Here is a 27,953-nt window from a genome sequence, read left to right on the forward strand (position 1 = left end):
CTCTGGTTTGTCTTTGGCCAGGCAAAAGAGGGAAGGACGGCGCTGGTTTATGTGGGGTGAGAGGCTGGGAGTTTCGGTCAGCTGTTGTGGGGAAGAAAAAAATCAAAAGCCCAGGGGGGGTTGGAGCTGGCGGCCGGCGGAGAGAAAAGAGGAAAAAGAAGGCTGGTTGCAGGAAAACCGGGCAGGAAAAGCTTATTTTGTGCCAAATTCGAGCTCCCTCCCTCCAACCGTTTGAGCATGAAAATTAATCCTATTTATAGGGCCGGAAAGAGGGTAATCTTGTCTTCAATGGGAAAAACGTCCCAGCCCTTGATTCGACTTGAGTAATTCAAACCGTTGGTTCAAAGTGTGCACCTCGAACTGCCAAATTTGCAGACTGCCCGAGGTGCACGATTTGGGCCAAAAAACGGAGCCGTTCCAAACCTTTTTGACCCGACCGGACCACTCCCCGGGATAAAGGGGTTCCAGCTGGACATTTTGGTGCATGCTTTGTCAGATTTGGGGGCCAAACGAGGCAGAAAACACGCTTGGAAGTCGGCCACTCGGGCAGCTTGGTGGGGAAGAAAATGAACAGTACCGGGTGACGCGTCGCCTGGTTCCTGCCCCTTTCTTAAATGCAAAACAGCGCCGTTTTGATAAAGATAGGGATTTCTTTGCCAATTTTCAATTTAGTCCTCCGACTTTCAGTTTCGTTCAATATTATTCCCTAATTGACCCTAAAACTTTTGATTTGATGCAATTTAGTCCCGACATAACTTCACCTTCGGCCCCAAAGTTACGCGCCTTTTGCAATATGGTCCTTGGTCTCGGATTTATGCAATTTCATCCCTAATTGGCCATTAAACTTTCAATTTCTTCAATTTGGCCCCCGGATTTTGTTAATTGCAGCCCCTATACTTGCGCGCCTTTTCCAATTTGGTCCTTGGTTTCAGATTTCTTCAATTAAGTCCCTAATTGGCCCTTAAACTTCAATATTTATGCAATTAAGCCCTTGATTTAACCAAATCAACTCTCAAAAATTATAATTGGACCCCAGAACTTTAATTTCTTCCAATTAAAGCCTAAATTGACTTAAAAATCAATTTTCCTTGCAATCAAAACCTCTATAAATTCAAATAAACCTCCAAATGAGTCCATAAACATCCAATTTTGGCCCTTTTCTCTTTAAATTAAATTTTCTCTTCCAACGGGGCTCTCCTCAGTCAAATATATACTGTAAAATTTCACTCCTTGCGTTTCTGAAACTCTTTAATCAATTTTTTTCTGATTCTTTCTGAGCGCTCCCACCTCTTATTATTTTTCTAATTTCTTCTGGCTATATATTTTATTTTTGTGGGAGGACCCAAAAATGGGTCACAACAACCACCTTGTGCTTAATTTTTATCAAATAAATGGGAATGATGAGATTCGAACTCGTGATCGCTTGGTCATCAAGGCTCTAATACCATGTTAAAGAATCATCTCAACCCAATAACTTAAGCTGTTAGGTGAGGTCTTAAGATATGATTTATTTTATATTCTAACAGGGTGAAGTTTCCCCTGTAGTGATAGTCTTCAACATTGAAAGAACCTTGGAACACAATGCAACCAAGCTTAACAATCGGTGGAAATTCATCGGAAGCAAGCTTCCTACTGGAATCATCCTGCCAATATTTGTAGACAAATAAGTTAATTCTACTCAAGTAGGAAAAAAAATAGTAGCAGCTTCATTCCCTTACTTATAGCTTGGTTGGGTTGATACACTTATTCCTCTTATTCAAAAAAGCTTACCTGAGCTTGGTTTAGTTAAACAAGACTGCATTGAAATGAGTTGGATTGAGTCCATCCTCTACATTGCAGGATTTTCAAAAAATACATCATTGGATGTCTAACTTGTCAAAACTCCTTTTTCATCAACATATTTCAAATCAAAATTCGATTTCACCAAGTCATCAATGCCTGAAAACTACATAGGAAGGGATGTGGGAAAGGTTCTTAATGGAAGAAGTCAATGTTAGAAGAAGAATGGGTGTGGTAGAAGATCAAAATCAATAATGTAAAGTCAAAAACTTAAGAACAAGAAGAAGATTGAGATGAAGGTATATTTTTATTAAGTGTTTTGCTCTAAGCTCTCTCAGTTATTTTCTCTCCTTTTATGCTTCTTTATAATGTTACAAGCCCTTTTATAGGTATTAAGTCCTAGACAATCAAGAAATGAAATTAATATAATGAAATCCCAATTTGAATAGGAATTGTATTTTATTGACTGAACCAGCCGACCATTTCTTAACCAATCGATTGATTCCTAACTGTTAGACCAGTTTCTCTATTCTTTAGAAAAATTAGAAATTAAATTTGAGTTTCAACAGCCAAGACGTTGAGATTGATCTTGACTCTTTACGGAGAAAAAATGGATGAGATTCCAGAATCTGCCGCTCCATTTCCACATAGAGCTGGTAACATAATCAAAATTAACTACCTGTCAATTTGGAGGCAAAATGGTGAAGAGGCATCCAAAAGGCATATAGATTGGATTAGAGAGCTTTACAATTATACAACTCCTTATGTTTCACAAAATCCTCGAGAAGCATATATCAACTACATGGATCTTGACATAGGAGTAAATAAGGTTCAAGGTGACACATGTCAACAAGCTAAGATTTGGGGTCCGAGATATTATAATTTTGAAAAGTTAGCAACTGTGAAGTCTGCAGTTGATCCTACCAATTTCATTAGAAATGAACAGAGTATCCCACCTTTTTCATCTTGATTTGAAGATTTGATCCAATGGATTGAGCTTAAATTGGCAACAATTTTTACCTTTTTTTTATGGATGACACATTAATAAAAGTTTTTCTAAAAACAATTCATCATTTATATTGAATTAATAATTGCAATTCATCATTTATATTGAATTAATAATTGGTAAAATTTATCTCACGATGTAAACCTGGTGATTAAAGAAGTATGTTAAAACTTATTAAATTATTCTAAATGTACCTGGCCGAGATGGGAGGTGCACTCTCAAAATCATTCAGCTAGGAGATAGGCACCTCTGTTTGTTTTAAGATCTACTGGGATGATCTAGAGTAGATTTCTTGTGATCCTTGTTTGAGAAATTGATATATATGACTTAGAAAGAAACTAATCAGATTTTATGCATTGTAATTGCTTTCGAAGTGTTGACATTAAGACATTTTTGAAGATATTAAAAGAAATTGTAAATTTCCTGTGAGGTGAATTCATATTTTCACTATCTAGGACACTTCGCTATATGTCTAATTAGTTAAAGATTTTAATACTTTTGAGACATCACAACGAGCTAAAACAAACTGGTGATTATAGGACTTCAACCAAGAAGAGAGACGGTGAAGGATCAAGCTAAAACAAAAAATCAAAATTTGCAGTATTTTTTTGGAAAACAACATTATTCTGGATTTAGTCATACACTCCAGGCTGTACAGAAGAATAAAAGCTTCCAAGCTCTTGTTTAAAAATTTTCAGTAAACAACGTAGATCATTGATATAACATGTCATTCAAGTACCTAGAAAAACATCCACTAAATCCCCACAAAAATAGAATTCTTATCAAAATATTCCAAACAAAATCACAAACATTATGGGCAACTATGCAAAATCAACAGCAACAAACAAAAAGAATTAACAATGGGCATCTTGTGTTTACATAGGCACCCTCCCTCACGTCCAGTTTACCTTATATCCATCCTTCAACAAAGGTGGAGCAAATAGAACACTACTGATTATAGTCATCAAACCTGGACAAAGGTATAACAAAAACAAAAAAAAGCTTGTGTCACTTGGTTATTGAGTCTGCCTGCATCAATAAATTTTTTTATAAAAATAATATCGTTAAATATATTTTTAGTGTCAACCCAACTAGATTTAACCAGGTCGAGTTTAGCTAGGTCAATTTTTTTGTTTCAAATTAAAATCAAACTCGAATCAGACGTGTTATCTATGTCAATCTACTCGGCCAGGTTTTAATAACCATGCCACTTTTAAGTATCCTCATTCTTGAAAAATTAATGGTCGGCCGGCATATATGGGTTAATCCGAATACTCCCTTGTATATTTTTTAAACACTGGACAAGCAAAACTGAACAACAACTGAGTCTTAAGACAGCTATACACATGGTACGTAGAGAATGACTATTTCAGAAGAACGACAAGCCGATAGTAATGTATTATATTATCGAATTAGCTTATATAAAATTTCTCTATTTGATGCTTTTTTCTTAATTTACTCATATTAGATCATGTTTCAGAGTAATCAAATATTAATTTAATCATTAGAAAAAAGTTCAGCCTTAACTATTTATAAATAAAAATGGAGTGAAAAGTAATATCAATTGGTTGAGTTTGTTCATTTTCTTTTCAATTTTCAATCATAGAAAATATAATCAAACATTAAAAGACAAATCAGTAATGTACTCATCCCAGCCCTTTTGGAAATAATTTTAAATTTAATATCAAATGTGGATAAAGTTTGTGATCGGTACCGGCCACCCTTTATATCTAAGAGCACTTAAATAAAACGTTAACCTCCAATTAATTAATTAATTAATTAATTAATGCTTTCCTTCCTTCATTTTTGATTACTTAGTCCTACACGGACAGGTCCTCATTAAAATAACGTATTGCTAATACCGTTTGAAGTTTTCCTTCTAATTAATGGACGCGGATTTGAGCAAGGAAAAGGATGTGATGTAGACTCTTTCAATGGGACGGCCTTACTTGTTAATTAATTCACTAATTTAATTGTTAATCATCTCTTTCACCTCTCTCGCAGCTATATATATAAATAGGAATTGGAGGAACCATATTTCATCAACACAACTAAAAGTTGAAGAAAGATAGATATACTCGATCTGTACACATAGAAATTAGAATTGCTTCATAGTGTTGAGAAACTCTTACATAGGATTTTGGAAATGGCTTCTTCCATTCTTTTCTTTGGATTCCTAGCTCTGTCCTTCATCCATGCCCTAGCATCGGATCCAGGCTCACTTCAAGATTTCTGCGTGGCAGATGAAACCAGTAATGGTACGTACAAGTTGTTAAAAATATATAAAACTCTCTTGCTCTTCAAGCATTTGAGGGGCATGGTAATCGTGCTAATGGCCTGTCTTTGATATTCATATCACAGTTTCATTAAACTTTGAATTAGATTCTGCTTCTTTGATATTGAGATTCATTTGTTTTATGGCAGTGATAGTGAATGGTTTGGCTTGCAAGGATCCGAAAATGGTTCAAGCTGATGACTTCTCCTTCAGTGGACTTCACTTGGCAGGCAACACTTCAAACGCTGTAGGGTCTAGGGTAACCACAGTAAACGTAGCCCAGATACCAGGGCTTAACACACTTGGAATCTCTCTTGTTCGCATCGACTACGCACCATGGGGCATTAACCCTCCACACACACACCCTCGTGGAACTGAAATCTTGACTGTCATTGAAGGTAGTCTTGAGGTTGGGTTCGTGACATCCAACCCTGAAAACCGTCTCATCACAAAAGTTCTACAAAAGGGTGATGTGTTTGTATTTCCTATTGGTCTCGTTCACTTTCAGAGAAGTGTTGGAAATGGCAACGCCGTAGCCATTGCAGCTCTGAGCAGCCAAAATCCAGGTGTCATTACCATTGCAAATGCTGTGTTTGGCTCCACCCCAGAGATCCCAAGTGACATTCTAGTGAAGGCTTTCCAGTTGGATAAGAATGTTGTCAATTACCTTCAATCCAAGTTCTAAACAACGTTGACAAAAATTCATTGAGGCTTTGGGATATAAGATATTGTGCTCTTGTGAGGGCTTTCATTGTTTGTTAATTTGCTTGTAACACTCCATTGTTTAGCTTGAATTTCTGTGTGCCTCTTTTGGGATACAAGTGACATTCTGTTAATTTGTTTGTTAATTCTTTGCTTCTCTAGTTTTCCTTTTCCATGGCTATGTAATTCCTTTATGTAGCTATTGAAATTTATGATTCAATTCTGTGTAATTTTATCTCTCAATAAAATATATGCATGTTGTGGTTCAGAAATTCTCTCTTTATTGATTGCCATATTATTACCTTTATTGCTCACTCCAAGATAACAAATATGATAAGGCCACGCCTTGATTTTGTTGTTGAGATTTCACTAATTACCTCGAGCAAAGGAACTAATGTGTTCCTTTTATATTCGTGGAATTCTAGCTTACTGGCAGTGTTCTTCTAGTTTACACCAAGAGATTTCAAGCTCATTTCTTAACAAATGCAAAGTGATTGAACTTGTTAAAGTTAGTCTCTTGTATTTGGTATGGTGGTTAGATATATTATTCTTTTTTTATGACAAGTATTAAACCTGGTTTCTCTTTCTTTTTAACACTAATAATTAACTAATCGTTAATGAATATTAGCTTTTAAAAAAAACAATATGCAAATCAGAATTTTATGAGGAAAATACCATAGCTTTTAAGGCTCACAAAATCATTCACTTCCTATTCTGATGGGATTATACAAAATTCAAGTCATTAGGGTTATGTACTAGCTTGTGAAACTGATTTGCAAATTTAAGTAGGTGGACTTATGTTCTTTTGTCTAGTGAGGCTGGTTAGTTTCAGCTCAATAATAGTGTTGCAGCTTGTATTACTTCTATGGTTGTTGCTGCTCTGAATAAGTATTAAGTGAAGTTTTAAAATATAATTTTGTCAGAGAATTGTATAAATAATATTTTATAGTCTTACCTGACAGTTTAAATTATTGGATTGAATTAATTTTTTGACATGATATCAAAGCCTTGTTGACCATGCAGTCATGAGTTCAAATCTCACCACCCTAATTCTATTTGATAAAAATTAAGCACAATGTAATGTGAGTCTGTACAAGTTTAAAAGCCTAAAGGGTTTTCACTTAAGAGGGTATGTTAGATAATTATATAAATCATATCTTGTAGTCTCACTTGACAGTTTAAGCTATTAAGTTGAATTAGTTTTTAAACAAATTAATTTATATTATTATAACACTCCCCTTTAAGTGAAAGCTCTTTAATCTTGAAACTTGCATAAACTCATTCTAGCTTTTAAATTGAAACGATATTTTGACATAGCATCAAAGTTTGGCCGGTCAAAAATTACAAATTTAAATCATACCATCCCAATTTTATTAAATTAAATACAATATAATGAGAATATAACGAGGGAGCCCCTTCGTACTTGACACTTAGCAGCATATGAGATGACATGTTAGGCTTCAATTAATTAATAAGAATTACATTCCGTCTTTCCATTAAACTATTTAGCTTAACCAGTCCTCCATGACCAAATCTTAGCTTAACTATTTTGTGCCCTTGATAAATTAAGGCCGGCATGTACTGAAAGATCCCTAGATTATTAATTATGGCCTGTATGTATGAACGAGATAGAAGAAAGAGAAGACTAGTAAGCAATAAGATTCTTCCAACAGGACGGCATGGAGTTATGGTTTACAGCTTGATTTAGCTGATTAATTTGTTAATGATCTCCTCTAGCTCTCAAATGTATATATAAAGGAAGTATTAAAGGTATTTGATTCACAACTAAAAGCTCGATTAATATTATTTTCTTGGTACACAAGCAATTAATTGTTTCACAGAGCTTCCATACCTTTGATTTCCCAATGGCTGCTTCCATTATTTTCTTTGGATTTCTATCTTTGTCCTTCTCCTTTGCCTTGGCATCAGATCCGAGCCCACTTCAAGACTTCTGTGTGGCAGGTGGAGATGGCAATGGTATGCATCATGTAAATTTGTTATTTTTGTTGATTTTTTCATAAAAGAAAATAACACAATTTAATTATTTTATGGCAGTTCTTGTCAATGGCTTGGCTTGCAAGGACCCCAAGAGTGTTCAAGCTAGTGACTTCTCTTTCAGTGGACTTCACATGCTAGGCAACACATCAAATGCAGTGGGGTCGAGGGTAACTGCAGTGAATGTAGCCCAAATACCAGGACTTAACACACTTGGTATCTCTTTTGCACGCATTGACTATGCACCAGCTGGTATTAACCCTCCACACACGCACCCTCGTGCCTCTGAAATCTTGACAGTTCTTGAAGGTAGTCTTGAAGTTGGATTTGTTACATCTAACCCTGAAAACCGTCTCATTACCAAGGTCTTACAAAAGGGTGATGTGTTTGTGTTCCCTATCAATCTTGTTCACTTTCAAAGAAATGTGGGAACGAGCAATGCTGTTGCCCTAGCAGCCTTGAGCAGCCAAAACCCAGGTGTCATCACCATTGCGAATGCTGTGTTTGGGTCTAATCCAGACATTCCTAGCGACATTCTTGCAAAGGCTTTCCAGTTGCACAAGAATGTTGTCAATTCCCTGCAATCAAAGTTCTAGACAAGAAATGGGAAATGGTGGGAGAAGAAAGACAAGTTGGTTAGGCCATTAAGTTCTTTTGTATTTCCTTGGTTTTGTTCTTATCTTTGTGTGCATGCAGTGGAGTGCTTGTGCTTCATTGCATGATAGCTTAAGTGGATTTGTATTCCATGTATTAAAAGGTGTTTTGTTCTTGAATTCATGTATTAAATCATTCTTTTTTCTGTATTAAATCCCTGTTTCTTCTCACTAATCTCCTTTTTTTTATTAGCCACTTGATGTGACTTCATTTTACAAGTCTCTTTCATGGATGATCAATTACCAAGTTTTTTGAGTCCCTCCTACACATGGCTAACAAACGGCTAATTTAACTATATACAGAGAATCAGTCAAATCCAACTGATTAATCTGGCTTAATTTATAATTCCAATGAGATCTTAGACATTCCATTGGTGTGTGGATGTATACTTCAATTCAGAAGGAATAATTCACTCTCAATCATCTCCATTTGGATTCAAATAAGAGATAATAAAATATAAAAGAATAATAAGATTTTAGATAGAGTAGTCGGCTCTCAAGGATCAATACTAGTTATAGAGAAGTTACGTAGAAATACTAGTTGATAAAGAGAAGTTCATTATGGCCAATGATGGTGCCAGGTGCATACAATTCTTTTTTCTTCTGAGGTGTGAGAGTGGGGACTCTTTATCTCTCTGTGAGCTCTTAATCTGTGGTTGGCTCAGGCAATGCGCCGCTCATGGACGGGCAGTTAGCAATGACGAGGGCTTTTGGTGATGGGAGATTAAAAACCACATTAAGTCTATTTTTCCTTCCTTTTATCTTTTTTCCTGTGTCATTTGGAGGTGGATGAGCACATGGGATGGCAGCATGAAGTTTCTCATGATAAAATAAACAAAAACATGTTTAATTAAAGGGACAGAAATGAAGTCTAAAAAATAAATATCTCTAGATAATTTTAATTAAAGTGAGTTCTTGTTTTTTAAAAAACATAGACATGTCCTTTCTATTTCAACTACCATCTTAATATCGTAAAGTCCTCAACTTGATGCTCCCATACAATTTAAATGATGAATTCAGGGACATGAAGCAAATGAGAGATTCATTTATGACTTAATGGGAAAGGTTACGTTACAAGCCAAAACTTTATAGTGATACAACTTGAAATTTCGGTAAACTCAAGCATGGTAAAAATGTCATCCCAAAAAAAATGAATATATATATATATATATATATATGTGGTTGCCTAATTAAAACACTATCTCGTATTAGAAACCTGTCTGGCTTCAATACCCTGAAGTCTAAGAGTTACAGCTCTCTTGTGGGCGTCCAGCCCTTCAACTTCAGCCATGGTTGCCACATATGGACCAAGCTTCATGAGACCTTCCTCTGTCAAAGACTGCACTGTCATGTATTTCTGGAAAGAATCCAAGGATACCCCACCATACATCCGTGCATATCCATATGTTGGAAGGACATGGTTTGTCCCACTGGCATAATCCCCAACACTCTCTGGTGTCCACGGGCCCAAGAACACAGAACCTGCAGAGAAAATCATCCAAGGCTTAAATCTGCTATGTATTTTCTCTAAAGCAGTTGAGAGAATTCACTTGCCTTCGAAGGTAGAAACTCAAGAATAGCACCAACGATGTTAGAAAAAAGGCTATAGCATTAAAAGAGCATACCTGCATTCTCAATAAAGCTCTCCCACTTCTCTGCATCTTTTACGTTAATGATTAAATGCTCAGGAGCATACAAGTTTGAAAAAGAGACAGCCTTAAGAAACCCAATAATCATGTTAGCTTCGGAAAATAAAATATAACACCAGCATAATGTTAAATGTACAGATTTCAAGAGTATACCAAATGAAAGCAGCTGAAAAAATCTTGCAGGCGCCAATTCCAAACCAACTAATCGATATAGTTTGGGGACTAGTATACAAGAGATTGTTTAAACATTTTTCATGCTCATTATTAGCATAGTCTGCAAAATTAGCAACCCCATATTCATTTTTATTTTTGTGATTCAAAAGCACATGTTAAATTCCTTAAGACACATAAGAATTCCAACCCCCATCCTATAAATCCCAATAATGCAAAGCAAGCAACTTCTGGATTGACATTACAAATATCCAGGCAGAAACAGTCAAATAAAAGACTGACCTCAACCATGTCACGAGCAAAGACGGTGAAACTGTGGCTAAGTGCTTTTGAAGCATATTCACCCCTTGGTAAGCTTTGACATTGCTTACTTATTTCCTCTTCAATGGCTTTCATATCCACACCATCCCCGGCAACTACAAGAACAACCTGGCTATCAGGGCCATGTTCAGCCTGGAAAATGCAAAGAGTTTAATAAAAATATCAGGCAAGATAAAACTATGGCATATATGAAAGCAATGAACATCTAATTCATGATAATTGAACCTTTGAAAGGATCATAAAGGGAATTTTGATTTAATTTTTAACATTGATGATCGAAAAATGCAACAAGATGAAAATAGTGTCCGTTTGTTTTTATGGTTGAAACTATGTTTCAAAAGTGCGTTTGGCTTGAAAAGATATTAAATCGATGCTTTTTTTAGTGCTTTCCAATGGTTTTGAAGTGCTGATGTCAAAAAAAAAAAAAAAAAAAACTGAAAAAGAAAAAATCATTTTAATGTATTTTCAAGCGAAAAACACTTTTAAAAAACACTGTACATCACAATACCAAACACACACTTAGTACAATGCCATGATACTGAGCATGCATGTAACCTTTATAAGGTGAAATAAATAAACACATTTTAAAATCTTATTTATTTTATTTATCAGTTTATCAATTTTTTTGTTCTGCCGTTAATTCAATCAGTATCTGTAACAATAGAACTTCCTCACTTTGGGAGAATTATATGAAAGATAAAATATTACATGCATCACCTACACAACATGAATATGAACATGGTTAAAAAAGAAAAAAAAATTAAGCACCTGGGACAGTAAATCTGCAGCTATATGAACAGGACTAGCATAACTGTCAGCAATGACTAAAACTTCAGACGGCCCAGCAGGCATGTCAATCGAAATCATTGCTTCACTGTTCTGTTATGTGAATAAAAGCAAGGACAAACTGAGTCGAATTGAAAAAAGGATCAGCATTTTCTACCCAGGCAGAGAAAGAGATGAAATAAAATATTTATGTAGACTAATAGGCTTCAATAAAGTCCAGTTGGAGAGAAAGTATCCATACTTGGAGAATCATTTTTGCAGCTGTCACATACTGATTTCCTGGCCCAAAAATCTTCTCAACCTACAAATTTCAGGTGAAAGGTGCTAGCACATTACAACTAGTAACGAAACACATCTCTAGAGTAAGTAAAAAGTTTCTACATATTTAAGCATGCTATGTCTGTGTTAATACAAAACTAGTTTGAAAGTCGACTTTTCATTTGTGAAATTATTAAATAATAATATTTGCAAATTTTTCAAAAACATTTTTAGCATAAATTTGAGAGGATACAGTGAGGTAAAGAGAAGAGCCAATATATGCAGGTTATTCTCATATCATAAAAACAAATAACAAAAATGTAGTGATTTGATATGGAAAATGCAATGAGCCTTTTGTCCATCAATTCCATAGCAAACACCACACTCCCCAAGTTAACAAACAGAAAATACAAAACACTAATATAAATTCCACAGAGGAACAATAAAAGGATTGTTTGTTCTTATTATCAGATTTTCGGATACTAAAAATTGAGAAATGAGTTGATGAGTAAAATACCTTGAGGCAAGAATCTGTCCCCCAAGCCATGGCAGATATAGCCTAGAAATCAAAAATTAGTAAGATCACTAGGAACTAAATACAATAAAGACAACATGCCCGGTGCACAAAACATATGGCCATAAGTTTGTTTTCTAACCTGAGCTCCACCAGCTTTAAGGATGTGAGTGACACCAGCCTTCTTGGCACAGTACAGTACCTCCTATGAAAGACCACAAATCCACTCCCATTAAGAACATGCTTTGCAAAATTATAGCATTTCAAATACAAACAAATACCTTGCATATGCTGCCATCCTGAGATGGGGGAGTTGCAAGGACAACAGTTTTACACCCAGCAATTTGTGCAGGCTAGTTTAAAAAACAAACTAAAATGTCAACCAAATGAACTTAACTAGAATATGACAATCATAATAAAAATTATAGAACTTGCACCAGGCAAAATAATTGGTAAAACCCAATCAACTTACAACAGCAAGCATCAGAGCTGTGGATGGTAAAACTGCAGTTCCCCCTGGTACATAAAGACCAACAGAACCAATGCTCCGAGCCACACGTTTGCATCTAACACCCTGAAATATTTGGAAATAATCTAGGCTTAGCTATCAACGGAAACACACAGTAAAAGCTAGAACCAATTAATCAATAGAATTGACATACTTTCATGTTCTCAACGCTTTTTTCAGTGGATTTTTGAGCAAGATGAAATGCATATATGTTGTCATATGCCACATCAAATGCTTCCCTAACAGCTGCCTCAAGCTGCCATTCAGCAAAAGGCAACAAAAAATAATAGCCAAGAGTTACATTTGGAACCAAAAATATCAAACCATACAAATAACTTCAAATAGAAAATTAGAAATGCAAGGAATTTCTTTTATTATAAGATATATTTTTGGAATTCACCTCCGGATCAGGAAGCTCAGAAACATTCTCGACAATCTTGTCCAATTTGACTTTGTCAAATTTTGCAGTATAACTACAAAGAACAGATAAACAGCTCCATCGGTCTAACCTCATTACTAAAACAAACACAATGGTAAGACTATAATGATAAAATACTAATTAAAGAATGACGGACTCTTTAACTGCATCATCGCCTCTTTGACGAACATCATCAACAATAGGATTAACCTAAAAACAACAAGCAACAATACTACCTATCAGCAATTACCTTTTCAGGACTTCAACACAACAAACTTAAATTTTAAAAATCACACCCTTTTCAAAACAAAACAAAAAAGGGTTACTTACAATGCCAAAAATGGAAGAGAAATCAATACGAGGCCGAGCTTTCAAACTTTCAACCTCTGCATTACTAAGTTCTGATAACCTATAAGACTTCATTGCACACATTACTCTCTTCAACTTACACCCTTCAACCACAACAAAAGACAAAAAGAACCCATCAAATTAACAATAACATCAACAAGAAAAAACAAGTAAAATTGAAACTTTTCCAGTGAAAAAATACCTAAAGAGAAATTGGAAGATGGGTTGTATCTGGGTTTTGAAGAAGCAAAGAAACTGAATAGTGGAGGTTTGATTAAAGCGTTGGTCTTGTTAAGTAATAGAAGCTGGGAGTCCATTAATCACCTTGAATCAATAAGATTAATCACAGTAAAGGGCATAATGAGAAATGAGAATTTTAGTATAAAGTTATAAACTTTATGTTAAAGATTAGAACTTTAGAGTATAAAATGAGAAATTAAAGGTGGAAACGTTATAAAAGAAAAATATGGAGGAGATTGTTACAGAGTTACCTATTAAGTGAGAAAGATGGTTATGAAGGTTAATAGAAAGCTGTGGTGGTTGTGGTGCTGGCTGCGGCGGCAGTGGTGGTGGTGGTGCTGGGCTTTAACTTTTTAAGTTCAAGTGTCTGTAAATTAGAGCCAGTCAACAAAAGAAGGTGTTTTTGTATTCTCTTTTTTAAAATAAAAAAAAAACGGTTTGATTTTCTCAAAAAATAAATAATTAAGAAAATGGGTTTTTTTAACTTTTTCAGTAGGAACTTAGAATTTCATGTTGATAGTTTGAAATATCGAATTTATGTTATTTGCCCTACAAAGTTATATCTTTTTTTTTTATTTTTTCCTCTGATTATTGGATTTCTATCATTGGCCCTCAATTGTCACGAATTCAAGAAAAAAAGTTACAGAAAAATTAAAAAAAAAAAACATCAATACTCATTTTTCAATTTATATTCATTAGTTTGCTTGAAGAAGGAATAAAATGTGTGGATAATCTTCCAACAAAGAGAGAATTTTCTATTTAATGTGATCATTGACATGGATATATAAAAATAATAAAGGTAGTAAGAGATCATTATTATTAAAACAGTTTGGTTTTACATTAACTTAATGACATGATAATTCGATAATTAACTTAGATTGTGTTTTAAGTTAAAATGGATAGAAATTGAGTTAGTTGATTTGATATTTGATATAATTAACTCAATTAAAACTCAGTCAAAACTTAATTTAACTTAAAAAAATTAAAATCATGTTATTTTAATATTTTTTAAAATAAAAATATTGAAATGATTTTTTTTAAAATAATCAAGTTAATACAGATTAACTCACTTAACTCGTAATCTAATTATTGAGACGGGTAAGTTTAATATCTTTCAAAAAGAAATGAATAAAAACACTTCAATCAAACAATAAGTATAATTTGTATAGTTCCGTGCATCACAATTTTTATTTTATTTTTACTATGAACACAAAAAATAATAATTTAAAACCATATGATTTTAACTTTTTAATAAAAAAAATATTAAAATGATATTGTTTTGGAATAATCATGTTAATATGAATTACCTTACTTAACTCGTGTCTTAGGCATTAAGACGGCAGGTTTACCATCTTTGAAAGAGATGAATAAAGACATTTCAATCAAACAGTAAGCATAATTTGTATAGTTCACATACATTTCAACTTTTTTCTTTTTTTTGTACTATGGATAGAGTTGAATGGCAGAGATATACAATGTTTGATGCAACAGTGACTCACCAAGCTGTAAAATAAAATGATATAGGAAAAAGAATAAACACTCCACATTACTTTGATTTTGATCACTGCAGTTCAAACACTCAAGCATTATTGAATTATATTCACATCTGAAATATTTTGATTCAAGCTCATGAACTATCAGAGTAGGAGTAATGTCCTGGAAAACCTGCAACCTGTTTCTCCTCTTTGTATTCACATCCTCCTCGGATTCAAAAGACAATGAGCGTCATGTTGTTGGATTCCTTGACGAAACAGCATTCATGGAGGTACCAGTGCCATCTTGAAGATCAACTGCAGTTCAAACACTCAAACATTACTGAATTATATTCACAGCTGATATATTTTGATTCAAGCTCATGGACTATATCCGGAGTAGGAGTAATGTCCCGGAAAACCTGCAACCTGTTTCTCCTCTTTGTATTCGCATCCTCCGCAGATTCGTAAGACAATGAGCGTCGCGCTGTTGGATTCCTTGACGAAACAGCATTCATAGAGGTACCCATGCCATCTTGAAGATCAACTGCTTCAAGTTTTTGACATATTCCCTGCTGAAACTTTTGATAAGAATTTTGATGAACTATGTTGGCATTTAAATTTTCATCATTAGATGCTTCTTCATAGTTCCAACTATTGAAACCTTGGCCAAGGTCTGCAGTAAACAATTCCTGTTCTTCTCCTTCTTCTTCTTCAACCATATCTGCCCAACTCATGCGACGAGATTTGAGTATTCTGTCCTGTCCGAGAGATTTACTTCCAGAAGTATCTGCTGGTTGATCCCAGTCACAATCAGTGGAAGCATTCAATACTCCTGCATTGTCAATAAAGGCGGTCTGTTCCGTCAGACACTTTAGACATGTGTTGCTGTCTTCCATTGCAGATTTCCTTTGGCCACCATTTTCCTGAACTCTTTTCCAGCTTGTATGATCATCAGATAAGCCTAACAGTACTTCAGAGAGATTTCGGATTGCATTCTCTTTTTTTGTCTCAACTGTATCCTCTCCCCACCTTATCTTAATCTGATCTCCTTTATCAAACCCCAAGGAGCATCTTCTCGGTTGTGTAAATAGTGCTGGGGAAGTAAATGTCTTCTTCTGCGTGGAAGCTGGGCCTGTTTCAGTGAAACTAAACCGATTCTCCTTCATTTTGCTGACAAAACCAAGCCTTTCAACTGGGCTTTCAAAATAAGAACCTCTCCTCCGGCTATTGTCAGCTGCAGTTTGTAGAGAAGACTGTGGACCACTTAGTTCAGATGATATGCAATGAGAACTCCCATTATTGTATACAAATAAGTTTTTCTCATTCTCAGAGCGATTTTGCCAATAATATCTTCTATTCTGTTCATCTGCCAGCATTCTCTCTTCATTAAATCCTCCTGTGCACTTTATAGAGTCTATGAATCCAGAAACGAATGGATCTCCATTCGGGGAGCCAGCAACTTGTTTCAAATTTCTGGTGGTAGGCAATGTCAAAGATCTTTGGTGATCTTCATTCTGTTCAGTTGGGTTATCTCTCGAATGTGACTCAAATTCAGCTAGGATCTGACAAGCACGCTCAAAAGATTTAGCATATGAATCATCCATTGGTTTACTTCCAGATAAAGCTTTTACAGTTTGAAGCAGAGATTTTGCTTCAGGAATTCTGTTCATGTGCATCAAGCAGATCGCCAGGTTGCATTGCTTGTTCTGATCTGGCTCCAAAGAGAGCGCTTTCCTGAGAAACAAATTTTATTTCATGAAGAAGATTATTATTTTCATGTCTAGGTATATCTTTCAGCATAGAAATATAGTTTACCTATAATGTTGTTCAGCCAAACCATAATCGTGATGCTGCAAGTAAGCCCAGGCCAAGTTCCCCAGTATTCTGCATCATTTAATGTAGAAAATGAAATGATATCCAGAGATATACGGTAAAAGTAGGGAAAAAAGTAGAGCAGGTGTATCACCTTGATCTTTCCTGCTCAACAGTTATTTGAATCTTCCTTCCATGAGATCTTGCTGTCTTTGTCTTCTTGCCAGAAAAAGCAATACCCTCTTCAATGAGCTTCAGTTTGCATTGAAGCATTTCAATCTCTTCTTCAATCCTTCCAGATCTCTGCAAAAGATACAAGCATGCATCACAACTCAATAAAGCTACACAAAAGGAACAGGAATCATCACATCAGCCTCAGTCAGGTGCAGACCAAAGTTATAATCAGATTTCCTCCGAACTATAACTCAACCCAAAACAAGCCTTAATCCCAAACTTGATGGGCTTGGCTTAAATGGATCTGCTAACCAGATTCCTCAAAGCAAAAAGAAAATTATTCAGCCACATACATTGCAAATATATGCTTCTAAGTCAACAATATATTTTAGGTCTCCTACTGAAAATAATAATTATCTCTACCATGTATTTGCACTCCTTAAAAAGCCCTTGTAGATGAAAATTTCATACCTCAACTACATCAAGAACTGAAAGAGTTTAATTTTTGTTTATAACAGCACCATTGCAACAGATTGATCCTTCACCATTAATGAAGAAAACTACTAAACCTTACAAGGATGGCATTACTAAGAAGACAACTCACAAAACATGTAAGATGGGTTCTTCACATAGATTTTCCTCATGAAATATCAGTATGCAAATGGACAAATCACATTACCAAATCATCAGAGTCAATTCTAGCCAAAACACTACAGTTTGCAAAGATTAAAAAGAAAAGAAAAGAAAAGATCACTTCACCTTGTAGAGTTCAACTAGCACATTGTCAATAGATTCCTGGGAATCACAAGGGCAGAGATGACGGAAAGATTTAATCGCCTCAATTGCCTCATCTGCTCGATCCAACTGCTTCATCACCACTGCCATGTCTTTCAAGGCACTATCAACTCTATCCCCAGCATTGATAGCAGCCCAGAATAGGGACACAGCCTTGCTCGGATCCTTCTCTATCAACTGTAATTAAAGATTCAAATATCAAAATCACACGCATACACTGGAACCAAACCGGAGAATCAATCTATTCAATTAAGTTCCAAAAATCAGTCATTGATGTATGACCTGAGGAAAGTCAAAATCTGTAATGGGAAGTCAATGGAGACAAGAAGAGTTGAAATAAAAAAACAAAAAAAAAACAACATTTTCTTCAATCCTGAGGAAACTAATGTATGACCTGACATCTCCTAGTGGTATAATCTAATTGTATTGTTATTTACTACTTTAGTACCTGAATTCCTCTTACCGGGTGACAATGTCTCGTGCATATAGCTATTTAACTCAATTTCCTTTTCCTTTTCTCACTCTTTTTCCCTACAGCAATTCCCATGTGAAATCCACTGATTTCTCATGCAGATAAGAGTTCCAAACAATGAAAAATAGGTAACAGTTTTTCAAATTGCTACAAGAAATACTAAACTACCAACACCAAATCCCATACTAACCTGTAATATCCAAATGGACCAAACCCAAAAATTCATAAAACAAAGATCAATAACATTCAACTTTATCACGAACCAGAAATTACAAAAGAACTTACAAAAAAAATAGATAGACTAAAATCAACTTATGCAAGAGTTTGGCATTTTCATTTTTTGTTTAAGAATAAATCATACCATAGCAAAAAAAAATCCTTAGTTTATCATCTTCTGTCACAATTTCAACCAAACAGATATTTACTATTCTTCAAGAGAACCCATCAAGACTAAAATGTTTTCAAAAACCCATTAACCCAGACAACAAAAAAGCCATTGAGAATTAGTACCTGAACATGTTTGGCTCTAACATAAGGAGAATCACCAGCAGGAACTTTATGAACAACATGAAAAAGATCACGTTTACAATTAGGATGAGACACCCTTTCTTTCCTCTCTGACATTGGCATCATCACCACCTCCGGTGATTGTTGTGACCTCCATGACGCCGGCGGTGTCCAGAACCCCCTTGACGGAGAATTCTTGTCGTTGTTGTTGTTAGACCACATTTTCAAGAGAAAGTACTAATCTTTAAGACCCTTTTTCTTAAATTTTTACAAGAAAGTGATATACATAAAAAGAAATCAAAGAATTGGGTTTCTTGTGAATGGAATGATAGCTTTATTTGCGTTTGGTTAGAGAGAAAGTGAAGGAAAATTTTTATTGAGAGAGAAGAGAAAGCACAGAGAGGTGTGATGATTGAGAGAAGCAAAAGAGAAGGTGAAAATGTGAAAAAGAAAAGACTAGCCGTTTTATAATAACTAGCCGTTGGAACTCGCAGGTTTGGCCTCTGGGCACGTGTGTTGGTGTAATTTTTTTCCATGATAGTTAATTCTCTCTTCTTCTTTTTTACAAGTAAATCTTAGTTTTTTTTTATTTGGAATTAAGGAATATTTTTTGGGGGGGAATTGAATTAGGGCATTAATATTCTGTGTCATGGAAGGGTTTAGGGCTTAAATTAACTTATCGTGTAAATCTAAATTCGTGACAACCAATTTGTTCAATGATTTTATTAGAATATGTGAATAAAGATTTGGGATTGTTGTAATAATATTAAATAACTTTAATTCATTTATTAAAAAAAAATTATATTTTTTATGGCAAGAAATTCAACCAAAATTGGGATTGAAAAAATTTTAAATTAAAATAAACTCTATCCAAACTCAAACTCTAAATTATATATGGTTGGTAACAAGATACAACTTGTTTTTACATCATTAAATTTATATTTGTTTTTGCGTTTCAAAAACGTTTTTGAAAAAATTTAAAAATTTAAAAAAGAAATTCTTTACTTTAAATTAATATTTTTTTTTATGTTTTTAAATCATTTGATGCGCTGATGTTAAAAATAATTTTTTTTAAAAAAATATATTATTTTGATATATTTTTAAGTGAAAAACTCTTTGAAAAACAACCACAACGACACTTTCAAACACGATAAACTTAAAATACCTAAAAAAATATCAATTCTGAACAAATGTATGCTATGTGCGAGGCTTTAATCACCCTTGGTATTGAAATTTCAAAAGTGATTGATGTTATGAGACTGGGAATCCCAGTCATCGGAAAATTTATCGAATCTGATAGATTATATGATTTTGCATGTCCCCAACGGACACTCATCTTGAAGAGAGAGGTGGGGTGTTTTGCATATAGAGACTTGTATTAATGAGGCTGGACTTCCCTTCAAAAGATTCATAAATGGCATGGGGGCTTTCAAAGAAAAAGAATCATGCACCAAACAAATTGGCCTAGGAGCAAAAGACATGCATCCATTCTGAGCCTGCAATTCTGTTAGATACCCTCTGCTTCCTAAAAATCATATAATTTATCAGTACAGACTACAGCTGTACTGATTAAGCTAAAATCTTTGTCAGGGTGGTTTCAAAACCCTTGGTATTAGTTACTTGTTAGAGAGGGTACCGACTACCGATCTGTCAGCGCAGTTCCAATTCCATACAACTTTGCAATGCTGAGATGAATTTTGTTTTGTCAGAAGATCATCTTCATCAAGCAGGCTCTCCTGTTTAAAGACGGCTATCTGAGAAGCAAAACCTGGTTCCACATCACCAGAACCACCAACCCCACTGAACTCGACGCTGTAATTGTGCTTCTTCGCTAGTTCAGATGCCCAGTGGTTGAACTGCTCTCTTGTCCACTCAAACTTGTGGTCATGGTTGCGAAATTTACATGACTCTGACTGGCTTTTCTCGTCTGGGTATTCTTCTTGAGTTACAGGACTAGATCTTTGTAGAATCACGTTGTATTCGTAATTTGGGGTGGAAACTATAAGAACCTTTGGACGAAAATAACTCAATGCTATATCACCAAAACGACAGGCCTGGTCCTCCTCCATATGCTCTATTACCTGTAAGCTCCAAAAACATACAGGTGCAAAAAAGAAAATGGCAGGAGAACGATAAACAGTTCATTGATTTATAGAAACATCTCTAATCATGCCAAAAGATTGTTGCAGTACAATTACCTATGCAAAAACTAACAGCATCACAATATATAGAGCCTACTGACATGGAAAGTATAAGAATGACGGCACAACTAGAAGCAACACAGGGCTAACCAATTTTCAAAACGCCGCTATAACATTAATTTTGTAAGGCACATTTGAGCTCTCCCCACATTCACAGGGAGGTTGTCTATTGGCACAATAATATACTATAACATGTCAATTACCCCAAAAAATATGGGGAATCCAATACATTGTGTGTTCAAAAGCACACATGAATCCCCTTTCTAAATGTTCTAAAACAACCAAAAATATCAAAGGTTAGGTAAAACATGCTTCTTGATTAATACAGCCTCCACTGTATGATATTCCAGCAAAAGAAACACCACATTAGATGCTAAAACCCATTCCAAGAGCTCTAACCTAGCAGGAAATGTACTAAAGGAGGAAGATAAATACCTCTAAGCAAGTGCCAATATCAAATCCACACAATTGAGGTTCAAATTCTGTGATGGAACCATCATAAAGAATAGCAGATTTGATGCCTGCATCTGACTTTGAGCTCAGTTTTGCATGCAGTACCTGCAGAAACAATACCCAAGACATGTGACTGAGATTCGCTGACAAGTCAAGAAAGGCCATAGAGTATATAGTGGAGAAACACTGCTCGGTGATGGTTCAGACCTTTGCAGCACGGCCAAGACTCTTCTGTGATATGTCAACACCAACAATCTTTTCTAGTGAAGTTGGGTAATCTAACAGAGAATCCAATAAACTTCCAGAGCCGCATCCAAAGTCAACCTTAAAAAAAAAGGTGGAGACGAAGGGAGACAAAGATGTCAGTGATGAGGGATAAAAATTACAATCCTAATTTCCTATTAACTAACTATTAATGAGAAATACAAAATATGCACCAAAGTAGCAGCACAAGATTTTTTGATATGCTGCACAGCATATTCCACCCGTTGCTTTGAGAGCGGAGGGCTGAAAAGAGCCTGCTCCATTCTTTCTTCTGGTGGTTTTGTCACACGCAACAACGTTACATGGTATTCCAACCAGCAAGCTTCTGCCAAAACAGGAACACAGAAGATCAATGCACTATAAGATAGATGTCAGATCCAATGGTTAACCTGAATTTATGTCATAAACTAACAATTTTCATTTCCAAAGAGAGTACAAGTTGCCGTACAACATAAGTTCCATTAAATAGTCAGTCTGGTTTGTTTCTAACAGTTACAGAGAAAAAAATCATGCTAATTTTTGTAAAAAAGAATCTGTATTAAAAACAGAAAGGGCAATTCATCTTAAAAGTTAATACAACACAACAATCCCAATTTCCCAACCGAAGATAAAAAAAGAAATTGATAAGATATACTTCCATTTTTTTAGCAATGTAAATCAACCAATGATTCATGTCTAAAGATTCCTTGATTCAGTGCATTAAGTTAGCTACATCTTGATTTAGGTAGATAACAAAGGATTGGGATGCTCTAGTCTTCCTTTCTGCAGGTTAAATCCTAAAATATTAAATCTAAATTTAATGTGCCGGATTTAACACACCTGACATGATTTAGTCATAATAGAAAAGGTAACAACTTAATGACTTGTAATTTATGTTCTCTCATCTAATCTAGATCATTGAATTCAAAATCAACAGTGGGGTTTAGAACATGATCAGTCATGTTCGATTAGGAACATGAGAGGATCCATATCTGATAATAGGGACCAATAATTCAAATTCCAGGTTAGGAAATTCATTAATCAGATGTCAAGAAGCACAGTTAATGCCCTTATGCATCCAGAAAAAAAAATGATATGAATTTGAAAAGTGTGAATTAATTACCTGAGGATAACAATGAGTGAATCCTTCCAGGATCATCAACTGCAGCTAGAATGAACTCTTGAGGGGGCAGATTCATGTTGAAATGAGCACATTGACCAGCTGACATTTGGGTAACAACTGCTTCAAGAGCAGAAATCACTGCTCCAGCCCCCATCTCAAACTCAAATTCATCTTTACTTTCAATAAGCTCTTTTGTATGTCCACCTTCTGTCACTAAGGATACAGAGTAACTTATACACAACAAAGATCCATTAGAGGGGAAAACACCAGAATCTGAACCTTCAATGTTAGGTAAGCAAACATCTTGTCCTGACAAAGTATATTGCATATCAGTACTTTTTGATTCTGGTAATTTGGATCCTTGAGTCCCACTTTGCTGAACATTATGAATGGATTGGGATAAAGCAAACTCTTTATGAAAGTTTTCAAGAGAAAAACTAATGTCAAGGGCATCAGCAGAGCAATTTAGCTTCTCCAAAGGCATGCCAAGGTCCTTAAAATATGCATTCAGCCATGAGAGAACTTTCAGAGAAGCACTGTGGGTAGCATCAGTCTGCTTCCTATAAATCTCCTTAGGGGAACACTCTATGATCAAATCCCGACCCTTGGAAAATACTTTTACTTCACATCTAAAGTTGCTTTCCAGTCCTACTGATTCTCCATCGCCCGCATTTAAACCTCCTCCATTTGCATATTCAGTCGCAAGTCCAGCTACCTCAGTAACCTTCAACTTCTTCTGTGATCTCAGTAACTCGCATGATGCCTTTAAAGGAACACTTGTAGTTGAGAAGATAGGCTCAGATAGCCTATGCTGATGGCAGAATGCGAATAGGATTTCCCTTGGGAAGGAACCTCTCCAATTTGCTTTAGTAGTGAATACTGAGGGCAACTCTGCTGCAAGTATTGCTTCTCTAGACAACTTGTAATTTCCACTAGGTATCTTGCTTATAAGCATCCTGAATAAGACCATCTAAATTGATTAAATTATGAATAGCTGAAGGCTTAGGGTATTAAAGTACATTATGCAACAATGTGAGCTGCAGGCATCGCATAGGAGATGCAGCCTTTGGTGATAAACAGCAGGAGCCATTCATTGCCACAATAATTAATAAGGAGCGACAAAATGATCTAGATTTAAAGTAGTTAGAGCATACAACAGTTGATTAAATAAGAAAGTATTCAACTTCACATAATAAATTAAGAAAATAAATAACAAAAAAAGAAGACGAAAGAAGAGTTATAATTTGGAATATTATGTGCAAATGAAAATGCATCAATAAAATGACATTATATTAGAATGAGTAACTTGAAATTTATTTAAACAAAACGCTTATCCTTTGCTGACATTATTCAACATGAATTAAGCATTGCCTACAGAAAGAGTACATCAAGTTTGCATCAAACCTAAGGTTTGATGCAACATTGCAGAGAAAGGCTAGTGATGGTAAAACAAGAAATTCATGGGAAAGAGTTCAAAAGAGACCTGTAATATGATTGGAGGGACACGTGTTCATGGAAAAGTTCTTTAGACCTCCATGTGTATCCAATGGAAGCCATGATTGCATCACCGTATATTCCTTGACCACAGAAGTAACTTGCCCTTGCATTTGGAGGTCCTTCCACATGAAAATCTTTCACATTTGCAAGGTCCGACAACAGATCCATCACAAGTGACTCAGAAGCAGCAAAATACAATCTGGTCTCTGAGGAAGCTTTACCAATAGTCCTGTGGAGAAAAGTATGAAGTATTTCCAAAACAAGTCACTCTTTCCTGTTTTGATAGGAAAAAATAAGATTTTATTTGAAAAAAACAGAATATAATGCTGCAAAGAGAAGAATAATGCATCTTCCAAACAAGAAAAACATCACATCATGTCATGTCTGCAAGGAATGAGGAACCCATTTTAGGTGAAAAGATACATCATCCCAGGCTTTCTGTATTACAAACACTTCCGCCTACCTTGAGAGCAAAACCTTGCTGGCATCTGTTACACCAAGTTGTTCTGCAATAACATCCAGGTAATATCCGGCGGATGAAATATTAAGAGTCACTGGCTGAACAGTCTTATCCAGTGAAGCTGGAATTTGTATTGCTTTAACCAATATGCTTTCTGGGGAATCAGATTGCTGGATATCTGATGACTCTATGATCTCAGTGGGATATGGATTTTGCTTCTGAATTGAAAGCTGCCCCTTGGATGTAACACAGCCTGATAATCTTGGTATAGTCCTCATAATTAATGACAAAGCCAAAAAAGGTTTTAATTCCACCTCAGGGTTGAGTAATTTACACAGATTACTCGTCTTTGTATCACAGGTAGTAATGACAGAAGCAGGTACCAGACCATAAAGATCACCTCTTCTCAGCAAAGCTGCTCTAAGGTGACCCCTCAATGGATGAAGAGGTAGGGAGAACTAACAAAGACACAAACAAAGGAGAGGTTAGAGAACAGCACTATGGACAAACCAGTTCAAGGATCCGTACATATATGTCTTGCAAAAACCAAGTGACATGTGAGTATTATATGTACAACACAACCTGTTTTACAATTTATTTCTATACAAACTAGCAACCTCGTCTGAAAATAGATATAACACTAGCAAGTGGTGGGTGGACTAATGATTTTTAAAACGATTTTTTCAATGAAAATATCATGAATGCTCACATAAAAAAATGACCAAAAAATTGAGCAAAATTACCCTACTGCCATTGTTTTCATTCATAATGTTTTCGATGCAAAAATCTCATTATAATGGGCATTGCTCTTTATTGGAATGTGAATTTATCAATTAATTGATTTTAAGATTAAGTGGTTTGTTTTAAGTATCATAATTTTAAAAAGTGTACATAAAAATAATTTATTTAAAATAAATAATACTATACAGATAATGCAATTATTTGTAACGTGTTTCACAATATATTTCTATACAAACTACCAACCTCGTCTGAAAATAGATATTTGATTTGATCAATCAAAGCATCACAAGGATCCTTATCAGATGGATTTTCAGCAACGGAATGGTGGCCTAGCTGCAGGAGAAACAGTAAATAAATAGTCAAGTAATTAAATGGCATTGCCAAAAAAAAAAAAAACCAGGGTGAGGATGAAAGAAAGATATACATCTGTCTTCATAATAATGAACTAAACTTTAGCAGAAGCAAAGCTGAAAACTGCATGATAAATAAATTAATCTCAAAGCAAAGACAACAAATAAACAACAACCTTGTAAAAATACAATAGCTGCTCTCTAACCAAATGCATTACCCAAAGAACAAATTAATCTCGTCACATAGTTACACAACACGAGTGGATACAGGCAAACTACATAACCAACACAACTTCATAACTAATAAATAATCAATTCCATATCCATCCCAATTTGGTAATGACATTCATTCCACATTATCAGCAACAATGTTCAATAAAATAAAATAAAATAAAAAATTCAATCATGATGAAGAAAAGGCATATCATTCAATCACAAAGCTGTATACTCATCCTCAGCTGGCAAGTTTAATCAAATTTGAAAAGTGCCAACGATAATATTAAGAGCGTGTTTGGCAGTGTGGTTGCGAGTGCTTTTCAAATAACTTTTCATGCCAAAATGCATGCCAATGATGTTTTTTCATTTTTTAAAAATCATTTTTGACATCAGCACATCAAAACGATCCAAAACGTACAAACCATATTAAATTTTAGCAAAAAAAAAAAACAATTTCAAATTTTTTGGGAACGCGGGTTGAACCGCGTTCCCAAACGCTTCCTAAGAAGGAAGCTGAAGCGTACCCTTTTTAAAGCCAAATCTGCTGCAGATTGCTCGGCATCCTTCTTCTTTCTACATATATCTGAAACAACAGTAAATTCTGGAAGCTCTAGCTGGCACCGAAAAAGAGGAGCTTTCTGAGGAATTGCCAATCCTGGGAACCCATTCTGAGTTGACTCCTCCTGTACCTCCTCTACCTTATAACATGCCTTGCTACCAAACTTCTGGTTTATGATAGCCTTAGGTGAAAAAATTGTCTTCTTCACTCCAATTTCCATAAGCAACCTCCAAAAGTTCTCATAAAAATCACAACCACGCATATCATTGTCAATAACAAAACCAATTCAATTACATAAAGTAAAATAAAACTTTATCATGAAATGCACAATGCTAGAAGTCCCAATTTGCAACTTCTTTACTCAGCAAACAAACAGCTACATTCATAAAAATAAATAAATAACACAAACTTTAGGCAATCAACCTTTAGATAAAGAGATGAATCAAGCAATTTTAAATGAAAAAAATTGCTTCACTCCATTTTCCATAAGCAACACTCAAAGGTTCTAACCAATAATACAAAAACACATTATTAAAATGTAATGAGTGAGAGATAAAAAAAGAGTCAAACTTGTACCTTAAAATGCAAAATTAGGAAAGTCCCAGTTCCCTATTTTTCCTTTGCCAGCAACCAAACAGGTGGTATTTAATAAAGACGCAAACTTTCATTAAAAAAAATAACAACAATAAAGGCACAAACTTTAGGCAACCAATATGAAACAAGGATGAGAATTAAGCAATTGGAAAAGTAAATTCATTGGTCTCTGAGTTTTCTCAGAAACCAAACAGCCCCATAAATAAAAAGACACTTTATGCAATCAATGAGAAACAGAGAAGAATTGAGCTGTAATTGAAAGAAAAACATAGAAATACAAAAATTTAAATGACCCAGAATTCAAAATTATCCAAGATACATACTTTACCATCTGCCACACTCAAAAGTCACCTGTACGTACTGTATAATACACATGCACGAATACATTCGAAAACAATAAGACAAGAAAAATAGAGAGAGAGAGAGAGAGAGAGGGTGCAACCTGTGAAGAACAGTAAAGTATCTAAATGGGGTTTGTGGGTTTGTGGGGCTTTTTGGAGTTCTTTATATGCTATGGACAATGGAGAGTGTACTCTTGCTTTTTCCCTCAAGTGTCTCTTGCGGTTTTAGAGAGAGAGAAGCGGGGGAGGGAAAGGTGGTCTTCATAGTTCATAGTTCATTTTATGCTGCGTTTGTTTTCCGCTAGTTTTTGTGTTAG

At 35.1% G+C, this 27,953-nt stretch overlaps 6 protein-coding genes across 14 annotated transcripts; 3 read left to right on the forward strand and 3 right to left on the reverse strand.

Annotated features, from left to right (window-relative positions):
- The first annotated feature begins 2,389 nt into the window (after positions 1-2,389).
- On the forward strand, positions 2,390-2,749 carry LOC18109970 (berberine bridge enzyme-like 24). Its single transcript, XM_006388210.3, has one exon. It carries the CDS (start codon positions 2,390-2,392, stop codon positions 2,747-2,749), a length of 360 nt encoding a protein of 119 aa, XP_006388272.3.
- A 2,051-nt stretch (positions 2,750-4,800) lies between these two features.
- LOC18103515 (putative germin-like protein 2-1) lies at positions 4,801-6,034 on the forward strand. Its single transcript, XM_006377887.3, has 2 exons — positions 4,801-5,043; positions 5,210-6,034. Exons 1-2 carry the CDS (start codon positions 4,932-4,934, stop codon positions 5,743-5,745), a joined length of 648 nt encoding a protein of 215 aa, XP_006377949.3. The 5' UTR covers positions 4,801-4,931; the 3' UTR covers positions 5,746-6,034.
- A 1,497-nt stretch (positions 6,035-7,531) lies between these two features.
- LOC18103516 (putative germin-like protein 2-1) lies at positions 7,532-8,600 on the forward strand. Its single transcript, XM_006377888.3, has 2 exons — positions 7,532-7,739; positions 7,818-8,600. Exons 1-2 carry the CDS (start codon positions 7,628-7,630, stop codon positions 8,351-8,353), a joined length of 648 nt encoding a protein of 215 aa, XP_006377950.2. The 5' UTR covers positions 7,532-7,627; the 3' UTR covers positions 8,354-8,600.
- An 835-nt stretch (positions 8,601-9,435) lies between these two features.
- On the reverse strand, positions 9,436-14,041 carry LOC18103517 (histidinol dehydrogenase, chloroplastic). Of its 2 annotated transcripts, XM_006377889.3 has the most exons (15): positions 13,875-14,041; positions 13,586-13,707; positions 13,366-13,487; positions 13,193-13,245; positions 13,018-13,090; positions 12,772-12,873; positions 12,582-12,683; positions 12,391-12,462; positions 12,252-12,314; positions 12,113-12,154; positions 11,579-11,638; positions 11,320-11,430; positions 10,513-10,683; positions 10,036-10,126; positions 9,436-9,892 (listed from the first exon to the last, which is right to left on the reverse strand). In XM_006377889.3, exons 2-15 carry the CDS (start codon positions 13,698-13,700, stop codon positions 9,609-9,611), a joined length of 1,461 nt encoding a protein of 486 aa, XP_006377951.1. In that variant the 5' UTR covers positions 13,701-13,707; positions 13,875-14,041; the 3' UTR covers positions 9,436-9,608. The 2 variants fall into 2 exon arrangements, with proteins under 2 accessions (XP_006377951.1, XP_024467513.1); XM_024611745.2 differs by lacking the exon at positions 13,586-13,707 and having other exon boundaries at positions 13,875-14,039.
- Positions 14,042-15,037: 996 nt separating this feature from the next.
- LOC18103518 (uncharacterized) lies at positions 15,038-19,305 on the reverse strand. Of its 2 annotated transcripts, XM_024580953.2 has the most exons (6): positions 18,862-19,305; positions 17,844-18,056; positions 17,065-17,213; positions 16,914-16,982; positions 15,525-16,832; positions 15,038-15,413 (listed from the first exon to the last, which is right to left on the reverse strand). In XM_024580953.2, the coding sequence occupies exons 1-6, from the start codon at positions 19,078-19,080 to the stop codon at positions 15,410-15,412; spliced, it is 1,962 nt and encodes a 653-aa protein (XP_024436721.1). In that variant the 5' UTR covers positions 19,081-19,305; the 3' UTR covers positions 15,038-15,409. The 2 variants fall into 2 exon arrangements, with proteins under 2 accessions (XP_024436721.1, XP_006377952.2); XM_006377890.3 differs by having other exon boundaries at positions 15,038-16,832; positions 18,862-19,302.
- Positions 19,306-20,231: 926 nt separating this feature from the next.
- Positions 20,232-27,935, reverse strand: LOC18103519 (small RNA 2'-O-methyltransferase). 7 transcript variants are annotated; one of them, XM_024581694.2, is made up of 11 exons: positions 27,738-27,935; positions 27,278-27,310; positions 26,667-26,928; positions 25,820-25,909; positions 24,839-25,293; positions 24,362-24,604; positions 22,879-23,834; positions 21,950-22,101; positions 21,720-21,836; positions 21,495-21,617; positions 20,232-20,939 (listed from the first exon to the last, which is right to left on the reverse strand). In XM_024581694.2, the coding sequence occupies exons 3-11, from the start codon at positions 26,919-26,921 to the stop codon at positions 20,475-20,477; spliced, it is 2,856 nt and encodes a 951-aa protein (XP_024437462.1). In that variant the 5' UTR covers positions 26,922-26,928; positions 27,278-27,310; positions 27,738-27,935; the 3' UTR covers positions 20,232-20,474. The 7 variants fall into 7 exon arrangements, with proteins under 7 accessions (XP_024437462.1, XP_024437461.1, XP_024437457.1 ...); XM_024581693.2 differs by lacking the exon at positions 27,278-27,310; XM_024581689.2 differs by having other exon boundaries at positions 26,667-27,310.
- Between the last annotated feature and the right edge of the window lie 18 nt (positions 27,936-27,953).

This window comes from Populus trichocarpa, chromosome 11 (assembly GCF_000002775.5).
Source record: "Populus trichocarpa isolate Nisqually-1 chromosome 11, P.trichocarpa_v4.1, whole genome shotgun sequence".
NCBI classification, from domain to species: Eukaryota; Viridiplantae; Streptophyta; class Magnoliopsida; order Malpighiales; family Salicaceae; genus Populus; species Populus trichocarpa.

Excerpts from the sequence above, each read along its gene's own strand:
- LOC18109970 (XM_006388210.3), top strand. The coding sequence starts at position 2,390 with ATGGATGAGATTCCAGAATCTGCCGCTCCATTTCCACATAGAGCTGGT.
- LOC18103515 (XM_006377887.3), top strand. The coding sequence starts at position 4,932 with ATGGCTTCTTCCATTCTTTTCTTTGGATTCCTAGCTCTGTCCTTCATC. Across the intron at positions 5,044-5,209 it reads GGCAGATGAAACCAGTAATG|TGATAGTGAATGGTTTGGCT; the intron begins GTACGTACAAGT and ends GTTTTATGGCAG.
- LOC18103516 (XM_006377888.3), top strand. The coding sequence starts at position 7,628 with ATGGCTGCTTCCATTATTTTCTTTGGATTTCTATCTTTGTCCTTCTCC. Across the intron at positions 7,740-7,817 it reads GGCAGGTGGAGATGGCAATG|TTCTTGTCAATGGCTTGGCT; the intron begins GTATGCATCATG and ends ATTTTATGGCAG.
- LOC18103517 (XM_006377889.3), bottom strand. The coding sequence starts at position 13,700 with ATGGACTCCCAGCTTCTATTACTTAACAAGACCAACGCTTTAATCAAA. Across the intron at positions 13,488-13,585 it reads ATCTTCCAATTTCTCTTTAG|GGTGTAAGTTGAAGAGAGTA; the intron begins GTATTTTTTCAC and ends TTGTGGTTGAAG. Across the intron at positions 10,127-10,512 it reads TTGCTCGTGACATGGTTGAG|GCTGTCTCTTTTTCAAACTT; the intron begins GTCAGTCTTTTA and ends GGGTTTCTTAAG.
- LOC18103518 (XM_006377890.3), bottom strand. The coding sequence starts at position 19,080 with ATGTGGTCTAACAACAACAACGACAAGAATTCTCCGTCAAGGGGGTTC. Across the intron at positions 17,214-17,843 it reads TGCTAGTTGAACTCTACAAG|AGATCTGGAAGGATTGAAGA; the intron begins GTGAAGTGATCT and ends TATCTTTTGCAG. Across the intron at positions 16,833-16,913 it reads TTGGCTGAACAACATTATAG|GAAAGCGCTCTCTTTGGAGC; the intron begins GTAAACTATATT and ends TTTGTTTCTCAG.
- LOC18103519 (XM_024581689.2), bottom strand. The coding sequence starts at position 26,963 with ATGCGTGGTTGTGATTTTTATGAGAACTTTTGGAGGTTGCTTATGGAA. Across the intron at positions 21,618-21,719 it reads GTCTTGGCCGTGCTGCAAAG|GTACTGCATGCAAAACTGAG; the intron begins GTCTGAACCATC and ends TTGTTTCTGCAG. Across the intron at positions 20,940-21,494 it reads ATATTGGCACTTGCTTAGAG|GTAATAGAGCATATGGAGGA; the intron begins GTATTTATCTTC and ends TGGAGCTTACAG.